Source organism: Homalodisca vitripennis, chromosome 1 (genome assembly GCF_021130785.1).
Source record: "Homalodisca vitripennis isolate AUS2020 chromosome 1, UT_GWSS_2.1, whole genome shotgun sequence".
Lineage (NCBI taxonomy): Eukaryota > Metazoa > Arthropoda > Insecta > Hemiptera > Cicadellidae > Homalodisca > Homalodisca vitripennis.
In genome coordinates this window covers 157,108,052-157,119,429 of record NC_060207.1, presented here as the reverse complement: position 1 = coordinate 157,119,429, position 11,378 = coordinate 157,108,052, and the positions used below count along the sequence as shown (strand labels likewise).

Here is an 11,378-nt window from a genome sequence, read left to right as displayed (position 1 = left end):
TTTTATTAAAAACTTTTATTTTTGTATATGTATGGTACATCTTGCAAACAAAATGTAACTGACTGTCCTTTAGTTTTTCTGAGATCATTGTAACTTACAGTCTCAACTCAATAAGTAGTTGTGGTACTAAATTTCTAATAAACCAAATTCATAACATTGCAGAACATTCATAAGTACAGATCCCCTTGATGTTCCTCCAAGGCATACAATTATATTTCATACAATCAGCACATTAATAATGTAAAATTCATGGTAATAGTTATGTTTTGCAATAGAACCTTCAAAAACGCATAAACCATGCAACATTTGCATACTGAATATTTTCAATCCATATTGCATGCTTCCAGTTCATACCACGCCTGATTAGTGATATAATTATGAAATTCATTAACATAAACATAATATAATATAAGAATATTAAGAATGAACTTCTTTACTGATACTAAATCAAGACTTAAAACGCCCATTATCATTAATACAAGTCTTAATTTTTCATAAACAAATTTGAAGGAAATATAAATGGGGTTACTTAATAATTAAATAAATTTTTAAGGTCACTATTTGTTAGTTTTTTTAATAAAGTACATCATTTAGATCAAATACATTATACAGGGAGGAAATATATATTATATGTTGTCTTATACAATACAACACATAATACACATAACAAAATAGAATAAACAAAAATATTGTAAAATCGTCACTTTAATGAAATTATTAGTTAAATGAAACATAAAATATGTTTAAATATATTATACAAATTCCATTATGGAATTTGATATGGTTTTTCTGATTCAAAAAATCTTATAAAAACACAAAACTTAACATAAAAAATAATGCAAGCATTTGTTAAACAAATAACACCAATATCATTTTAACATTAATACCCTCTACATGTACAATATGTACAAACATATATAAGGACTATATATATTTGTATTATAGAAACAAATATGCATAATAAATTCCAGTTTTTCTCAAAATTAATATAAAACCTACTTATTTACAAAATATACACTTATCACATAAGACTAGTTTAATTAACAACCCAGAAAAAAATAAGTGAAGAACAGTACATACATTTTAAATTAATTATAAAACCAAAGAAATTAATAAATAAAACTCGGACATAGATTCTACTTTATTTGTTGCAACCAACAAAACATTTCAATGACAAAGAAATACAGGTTATAAAATTGAAAAAAAGGTATCTAAATGCTTATTTATGAGTAAATTTTCTAAATATAATATTTCTTGCTTGGATAAGCGAGTATATTTTTACATGAAAAGATAAATCAGTACAAAATATAAATTTTTATATACATGCTCTCATACAAACTCTGTAGATCTTATCATAAAATATAAATTCATCTGCCTAATCTCATACAAAATTGTCACTGCACCTACAGCAAAACAATGTATAAAGTAGAAATGTATAGATGAGTTTAATTAAGGTAAAATACTTGTATATCTAATTATTATAAAGTATCTTACTGTACTAATTTTATTTCTGCCTTTGTTGCATTAAAAGCTATTTATTTTGTATTTTCTACATGAATATATAATTAATTTTCACAAAATGCTCTTGCTAAATTTAAAATCCCTAAAAAGCTTTAAGTATTTGAACATTTCTATTTATCTTATTCACATGTTAAAGCTTTTTATTATCTATACAATTATTAGAAATGATATCCATATTAATTTCTTATCTTTATTATAAATAATATTTTGTGGATATATTGATTAAGTTTAAAAATGTTTAAAATATAAGATGTTAGCTGGTGATTCTTCATAATGTACACAGAATAATAACTGTTTTTTAATGCTGCAATGTCAAGTAATAATGTTATCAAAAAATACATGTTTTATATCAGCTTTCATCTTTACTTCAAGGACAAACAAGTTATTCCATTGTTTTTTTTATTCAATTTTTTTATCATCTGTATTATGAAGAAATGTATTAACTTTAATTACTTCAAATAAAAAATTAAAATAATTTTAAAAAATTATTTGAACAAACTCCATAAACATGTATATGGAAAAATCGTAATTTAATCACCAATCATGGTTGTAATTATTTGTTCAACATTGTACTAAGAATGTATAATGCAATAGATGATTAGATATGAATTTACAGTCTTTCAGTAAACTGTAACAATAACTCGTTAGCTACTGGTCACGTTAAAGGAGAATACGGAGAAATAGGTTGTTCCTAATAGTGAGATGTTGATTTTGATTGTGTTATGCACTGTGTTCAAAATTTTAACATTGAATGTAACTATTGTAATGATGTTTATCAATATTGAGAACATAAGCAAATGAGCAATGGAAAGAAGCTATAACTGAGTCTGTCAGCAACCGTGGATTATTAATTTTGAATGAATATTAGCTATCATGTGGTTGCGCTACTTGCTCTCTATAACACAAATGTTAACTCTAGGAGACTCAGGCATATGTTGCATGCAGTTACTCTTCAACCCACACCATACCACGTGATTCCATTGTTACTAAATCCTATTTTGTTGGAACTTAAAACACTGTATGCTATGAATAAATTATTATCCTGGTTTAGAAAATCTGTCATCTTCATTAAAGTGGAAGACTATAATTTTATGAGAAAAACACTTTTTGCACAAAAGAGGCATTCATTCCCAAAATTAATTCCTAAATGTTAATCCATATAACAAGGCCATTACAGTAGTATTACGACTACACCATTTACTCCCATTCTGAACATAACTCACTTCATACAAAGGATTTTGACTATTCCTTTTCAAAGTAAAACATTACAGAATGCCACTGACATTGAAAAAAAATAAAGAAGACAAATTTAATAATTCACTATTCCTTCAGCCACAAAGGAATCTTTCTGAAATTACTCTCTTACATATTTTTTAAATGCAAGTTATTCTAAAAATATCCAAACTCATGTTGGCTTTGTTACTGTTGTTTGTTTCTCTAAAAATAAATATACCAGCTTAAATACCATAGAACAATACAGTCTGAGATATGTAAAGGCGTTTGGACAAAGAAACAGCAACATGTTATTCTAGTTTCATAAATTACTCCCTAGCTTTTCTTCGATTTGAATTTCTTTTGTTGTTTGTGTTGGGTTTGGGCTGAGTTTTCTTTTTTCAAATCAGGTTTCGGTTCAGCAACGATCTCAGGCTCTATTTCATCATAAGTTTCCTTTTTAGAAGACAACTTTGAAAAACTCGTAGTTTGTTCTTCTATTCCAGTGATTTTGACCTTAACATCATCATTAGCCTCTTCAGAATCAGTTTCTAAAATTTCAATTACATTGCCATCAGTAATCTTCACTTTTATACCCTTTGAAGGAATTTTAACTTCAATACTTCGTTTGACACTTTCACTCTGCTTTACTTCTTTGGCTGTTGACTCTTCTTTTGTCTCAGCTATGTCAACTTCTGCTGTTTTTATAGGTTTATCTGTAACATCTTCAGCATCAGGCACATCTTCTTCTGATGGTACTTCAGTTCTTGATTTCTTCTTCAATTTCCTAAATGCTTTCATTTCTTTTTCTTTAGGAACTTCAATCTCTTCTATTTCTTCAACAAAGTTTTCTTTTTTAATCTGAAAACTGTCTTTCGCTGCGAATTTAGATTTTGCTTCTCTAATTTTTGACCGAATATTAACCTTGGAAATAGGTTTTTTTTGTTTAAACCCTTCAGATATTTTCACATCTTTAAATAATTCTTCATCATTTTCCACCTTTGAGGATTCTAACTGTATATCATCAGATACTTCTACATGAGGCTCTAAATCAACATTTGTAATATCTTCTGTATCCCTTGAGTCTTCATATTTTTCAATTTTATTTTTTGAATTTAACTCAGGTTCTTCTTTTATTTTGTGTTTTTGTTTAAATTTGTCAAACCTAGGTTCATATTTCTTCAATGGTTCAATATCTTCAACTTCTTCTTGGTAATACTTTTTAATTATATTTTTAATATCATCCCTCACCTTTTTTATTTTTATGTTTTCTTCTTCATTTGCTCTCATATTAATTTTACTTTTATCTCTTTTTAAATTGAATTTTTTAGGTTTACTATCAGGAAGTGAAGAGGAGTAACGTTCTTCAACATAGTCAGTATTTTCCCCTGGAGCTGAATTATTAACTACAGATAATATTGATATATTGACATCTTCTGTATCATTTGTTACATTTTCATCTTCATTTGTTAAATTTTCATCTTCACTTGTTAAATTTTCATCTTCATTTGTTAAATTTTCATCTTCATTTGTTATATTTTCATCTTCACTTGTTACATTTTCATCTTCGCTTGTTACATTTTCATCTTTACTTGCTACATTTTCCTCTTCACTTGTTACAGTTTTACTTGGCATTGAATAATCTTCACTTCTTATGATGGATTCTTTATGATCTTTAATCATTTTTTTATCACTAATGGATTCTTGTTCAATCTGCTGATTCACATCAACTTGTCCATTATCCTCAATCTGCTCCTTTTCACTTATCACTTCTTCATCCTGTGTACTATCTTCATCTTCTGTTTCATTGCTTTCATATATATTACTATCACCATCATCATTATCACTGTAACTCTTCCTAGCTATACTTACAACTTCGTCTTCTAAATCTTCATTACTATCTGAAAGTATGCTTCCAAATGTCTGTGTAAAAGAATTCCACGAATAGGATTCTTCTTCTTCAATTTTAGTTTCAGTTTTATCCTCTGTAGTTTCAGATTTTGGTACATTCTCTTCATCATTCATTTTAGTTTTACTTACAACACCTTCTGTTGTTTTAGTAACTTCCAAAGTCTCTGCATAACTGTCACTGATTGTATCCTCAACATCTTCTACAGCTGCTGTTTCAACCTGTGCATCAAACTCCACTTCTCCTTCCGCATCCTCATTGCTAGCTACAGAAGCTACTTCAATGTCCTCAGACGTCCATGGTCTATCACCTGGAAGCCGTTTAAGGATGAATAACATGGGTTTCGTCTTGATGCGAATTGGAGGGAACAAGGCATAGTTGTAGGCTATATGGGAAAAGCCTTCCACAGAATCTATTACCTGTAAAAAATATAATTCAATTAACTGCTGTTGTGTTCACGTTAAAATTTAATTGTAACAACTAGAATCATTGAGAATGAAATTTCTCTGACTACCACATTATAGTTAATTGTGTGCTCCTTATGTGAGATTTAATATTTCATTTACTGAATACTTTCTACACAATACTACATTCACAATATTTAATATTATACTTCATTTATTGTGTTATTTTTTTAATTTTTAGTATCCTCTAACATTTTTGCTACTCAAACAGACATTTTTCCAACAATACACTTTTTAAAAGCATTCAAAGAATACCTCAATAAGAGACTTTTACACTTTCACTGGCGACGTCATTTGACGTTGTGTATGGAATTCTATAGACTGCCAACAACGTCTTTTGACGGTGCCGACTTTTAGGCTAACAAAAATGCATTTAAACGTGTTTGGACATTGGCATTGACAGTCATTCACTATTTCCATCTTTTTATTTCTTACTCTATGGATTATGGTCTATGAAATGTTGTTGGCAATCATCTGGAATATTGGAAAAAAATGGTTTGTTTAGAAAAACCTCTCTCTCTCTGAAAATATAAAAATCTGCACCAATTCTTTTACAGTAAGTAAATTGCGACTATGAGTAAGGGCACCATGTATTGAACTTAAACCATATTATTACTCTGAATTAGCTTGCAATTTTATTAATGAATCATATAAATGTAGCTTATGCAAACTTAAAGTGCCTGTCATTCGTAAGCTGCATCTGAGGAAGCCAATAAGCCTTTCTCTGTTCGTTAGGCATGCCTCCTCCCCTAATATAGTGACAGATAGACTCGTCACTTGTAGTCTGGAACGGTCTGCTTTTATTTCTTTGTTACATTGTTTAGGTTAAAAGAACAGTTAAGTTCTCAAGACAATCTCACTCAACGATCATCATCGACCTCACAACCGTTGCCCACAACTTAAAAGGTAACCAGCATTAATTTTAACATAAAAGAAAAGACCAACAAATTGAGTGTGACAATGCCTTGCCAGACTCACCACTGAAAAGGTAACCAGCATTGATTCTAACGTAAAAGAAAAGAACAACAAATTGAGTATGACAATGCATTTCCAGACTGTTGGAATAACTTGCAAAAAAATATGATGGATAGTTTATTAAAACTAGAATGCTAGGATGCAATACTTTTCAAGAAGTTGGGATCTTATCTACAAAGAAAAAACAGGATAAAAAATTTTTAAATAATCTGCAAATGGTGAGATAGACAGTTATGGTGACAAAAAGGAGAAAAAATAAACTACTTTAAAAAAATTCATGACCACAAAGAAATTGCAGGTCATGGTAAGGATGGAAGATTGGAGAAAACTGTTTTGAGAGAGCTCTCAGAGAAAAGAATTACTGGAAAAAAATTCCGAACAGCATGTAAGGTCGTTAAAGAAAATTAGTTTCTTAAGAATTTTGAAACAGAGGTTGATCTGCAAGAATTAAATGTGGTTAACATGAGTCATATTTTACACTCTGACAAAGCTTCAGCTAACATTGATTTACGGATTAGTAAGGAAATGAAGAAAATATTTGTAAATGAAACCATTAAGAATGAGTCAAAAATTGGTCTGATAATTGATGAATCCACTTCCTTAAGTAGTAAGTCTAGTGTGATTGTTTACGTTCGGTGCTCATTGCCTAAAGCTGGTATGAGTGGCTAACAACTTTTTGGATCAGGTACAAATTGATGGCGTTACTCCTAAAGCTGTTTTTGACTCGTAAATGAACTGTCTTTACTCTAATGGATATCTGACAAGTAATAACTTGACTATCTTAACTTGTGATAGTGGTGCTACTATGATTGGTAAAAACAAAGTTGTTGGGACATTATTTTGGGGTAGGGTACGATAAGCGGACCCGGTTTTTTATATCGAAGAATGTAATCATCGATACCTAATATTCGCATCTCAAATCCTAGACTATCAATCAATATAAAAGTGTCTGTAGTCTGCAACAACAACATATGTTTTAAATTAAAATGTAAATTTAATATTAACAGTGATCAAACAAATTATTACAACCAAAATTAGGAAAACTGAAGACGACCATATTTACTCCTCTCACACTTACATTTGTTTCTTTCCCACAAATTTCACATAATGGATTTTTCAGTACGAGTCCTACATGTTGAAGCCACGAAAAACATCTTATCATCTTTCAAAGCAATGTTGTGTAGTTTTCTAAAATTGACTGATTTTCTTAATAATCAAATGTTACTTATGTGAAATTGAAATATTACCTTATGTGTATTACTTGAAAGTGTTTACAGCTGTAGATATAGATTATTTAAGTTAATTGTTCAAAGTAATTAATTAGTATCGATTGATTATATCGATGGTTATGATTGAGTAATATTGTTTGCCAATTTCAATATAAAAAACCGGGTCCGCTTATCGTACCCTACCCTTATTTTGTAAAAGATTTCATTATATTATTGTTTGGCATTGTACAAACCACAGACTTAAGCTATCAGTGTTGGGCGTTATTAAATCAGTTTCAGGAGTTGATAGGTTTAAATACTTTATTGACAAACTCTATGATGTCTATCATAGTTCACCAATAACAGCAAGCAATTCCAAAGTTGAGAAAGCCTACTGGAGACAGACATTTTTATAATTGGAAGAATTTTGAGCACCCGTTAGGATGCACTTTAAAGAAACTTCAAATGACCCAAATATAGACAGCAAATAAAAAAGCACTTTTTCAGGCCTCTTAAACAAGATCACAGAAACAAATTTCATACTAGACCTGGGATTGATCGCTGATGCTTTGGAAGAACTTTCAGATCTAAGTGAAGCTTTACGAAAGCTTTATAACAGTTGCATTATTTGAAGAAAGGAATAAACCTCCAGGATGCTACTCAACAATAGCTTAAGAAGCAGTAAACAATTTTACTTTTTTCAGAGTTTCCCTTCACAAAAAAGATCAAAGGTAGAACAAATAACCAGCTTTGGAACCCTGAAATATTTTATGAGGCACTTAAAAACGTCTTTTGAAACATGACTGCTTGATGAAAAGGATAGAGTTAGCAGAAACTTTTACAGGTATAGATATCATAAACTGATTACAAAAAGTTCCAGTAATGTTTGGGGAAAACAAAATGAAAATTGCTGCAAGTTTAAAATGAATTAAAGAAAGTTAATTACAGGTTTCAGAGAATATTTATACTCCAGAGCGTTACCCAAAAGCCTCAATCCTTTAAACCAATTTATTAACTCTATAACCATTTTGTTGAGAGAATGTGAAAGGGGATATTCTCAGACAAACTTAATAACACCACTGAGATCTTCATTCAACATTACAACAGTTTCTGGCCTGATTTTTGTGAAAATTAATGGACTTCATCTACAGCTGTTTGATCCAGAGAAGTATGTTGACTCTTGGCTTGTTTCTGAGCACTACTCAGCACTAACGTCAAGAGTAAGGAGAGATCAAAAGAAAACAAATATAATGAGAGCATATCGAAGTTTTGGAATTAAGAAAATTGTCAAAACAAATTGTGATGCTGTATTGTTTTACTGCTTTTCATATTCATTAAAAAGACTGAGTTCACTAAAATCTTCCTTTTTTTAACCTAATACTTTACACAGGCAAACTTTTTTAGAGGAAGTTGAGGAGCGGTTGGTATATCCCAGTAAGTTGTAGTTCCGTCACCAATACAATTTCTGTTTATCTTACTTCACAGCAAAAAACATTTTTATAGTTTAACTCACAAGAAAAAATATTTTTAACAGTGAATATATATATATTTGTTTGTTTTTTACTGTATTATGCCAACTTCATAGTGCACAAATGACCTCTTTAACAAAATAAATATTTTAACATAATAATTCAATATTACGATATAGCCTAATTAATTACCAAAACGTTTGCAAAGTACTCGTCATAATACAAGTCAACTAATAACATTACCTGATGGGTTCTAAGGAGAGACTTTATGTTCGGTGAGTATTTGCTTTTGGCTTCAACCAATAAATGAGTGAAATTCATCAGTGCAGGATTCCCTAGTTCTAGGTTCTCAGTCTTGTTGTAACTGAAACAAACCTATTTATTATTTTTTGCTAACATTATCAATTTGCTAACATTATCAACTTACATTAATTATATGTCTAGAAAATTGAAAATCTTATTAAATTAATACGACGGTAGACTGAAAAGTAGTGCACACATGCTTGTAGAACACTAACAAAAAGAAATAGCGAAATCGGGTAAAAATTAAGTAAAGTACAATTCTTAAGCTTCACAATCATTCATTTATTTTTAAACATAGTCACCATTAAGACTAACACATTTCTCCCATTGTGTAACTTTTTATTTCACTACTGAAAAATTCTTCCGATTTTTCTCGAATCCATGACGCAATAGCTGCTTCCCCAGCATTGTCTGAAATATAATGAATGCCCTTGAGATCTCTTGAGTAGAGGGAAAAAATAAAAATCGCAGGGGGCTAAATCAGGAGAATAAGGAGGATGTGGAATTGGTTCAAATTTCCGTTTTCTCATTGCCTCTTCAGTTGCACGCGAAATGTGTGGACAAGCGTTGTCGTGTTGCAAGATTATTGGCTCGAGGCTGCCTCTAACACAACAAACTCGACGTCGGAGGTGTTTTTTTGGTCTTTATGTATTGAGACGAATTTACCGTCACGCCTTGTTCCAGATAATCGATCACATAAACTCAATGAGCATCCCAAACCACAGTCAAAAGGCATTTTTTGCGGATGGTTGTGTTTTGAACTTTTTCGTCACAGGAGAACCCAAATGTTGATATTCAGTGCTTTGTCTCTTCTCTTCTGGATCATAATAGTGCACCCACGACTCATCCCCAGTCATGATATTCAAAAGAAAGTCATCTCCTTTGTCATGGTAGCGCTGCAAAAGTTGCTGACAGCATTCTATTCGACTCTGTTAATTTCTGTCTATTAAACGGCGTGGCACCCATTGTGCACAAATTTTCCGGTATCCTAATTGTTGAATAATGAAACCAACATGTTCCTTAGATATTCCAACATGGTTTGCAATAAATGGTTTGGGTGATTCGCTGATTACTTTGAACCAAACTATCAACAAGTTTTTGATGGTTGTCATCTAAATTATTGATGGAACACGCAGTGGCAGTGATCAGACATCCACTGTGTGTTCCATCAACAATTATGGCTTTTCCAGGCTCAGTCACAAAATTTGATCACCAATCGATTGACAGTCGATCTATCAACCATGGTCACCATAAACACTCTTTAAACGACAATGGATTTCAGTAGGATTCACTTTCTCAGCAGTTAAAAATTCAATAACAGCATGTTGTTTACATCTAATTGACATAGCATTTCAATCCATCTGCATGGTTACGCTGCTAACAATACAATGGATTGACGCAGGGTTTTCAAACTGCACATGAGAGGAGAAATGGTACTTACGAATGCCACCAGGTACCCTTCTATAGCTCATTTAAATCCCGTTTTACAAGCATGTGTGCATTACTTTTCAGCCTACCCTTGTATTTTAATTAAATTAAGATTCAGTTACTTGTAAAACATCTGTTTGTTTTCAAATCTCCGTTAGATGGGAACAGAAAAAAATGTAGATTCCATAAATGGTATTATAATTGTTGAGTCGCTCAGAACCAGTGTTCTTTATCCATTTTTTGTTGAAATTGAGATTTTTAGTCTTTGTGTTTCTCAGTATAATTCTGAATTAAAAACATATTTTCAGTTCCTAAATGTCTGTTTTATGTCATGAAATTTAATTTTAAAGTTATCTTGAGTTCTGAAGTGGCTCTTTTACTGCGTGACAGATCAGTAACAAAGAAAAACAAAATTCAAACGAGTGGATGTTTGCAGTAAATAGGTGAGGGCGGATACAGTCGAATCACGTGACATGAACACGTAGTCACCATTGGAAATTACTGGCATGTATAAGCGTAAAATTTAATTGAAGACGAGTCAAATTAACCCTAGATTACAAATCCTTCGTAAAATTTACGACACGGCCTATCGAAAACAATAGAATTTGGTAGTGTGGCTTCGGAGCGCCACCCCCTCCCTCCTCTACCTTCCTAAAGATGCCAGTCAAGGTCAGTGTCTGTCTGTCTGTCAGTCGCCTGCGGCACGTTGTTCTATGCGTTTCTAGCATTGCGTCGTCATTTTTACGAAGGTTTTGTGAATGCGTGACTTTTTTTTGCTGAGGCAACTTTTAGTTTTTATGTGAATATTTTACTATAGGAGCTCATATACCAGTGAATTATTACCGGAAGTGTATATAATAGTTATATCTGATACTTAGTGTGTGTGTGA

At 31.3% G+C, this 11,378-nt stretch overlaps 1 protein-coding gene across 1 annotated transcript in view; it reads right to left on the bottom strand.

Moving 5' to 3' along the window:
* LOC124374636 (probable Dol-P-Man:Man(7)GlcNAc(2)-PP-Dol alpha-1,6-mannosyltransferase) overlaps positions 1–11,378 on the bottom strand; it is a 41,032-nt gene continuing 29,654 nt past the window's right edge. The window contains exons 9-10 of the mRNA XM_046832819.1: positions 9,002–9,122; positions 1–5,061 (exon numbers count right to left, since the gene is read on the bottom strand). Coding sequence (XP_046688775.1) covers positions 3,070–5,061; positions 9,002–9,122 — 2,113 coding nt within the window. The 3' untranslated portion in view covers positions 1–3,069. The remainder of the gene's footprint in view (positions 5,062–9,001; positions 9,123–11,378) is intronic.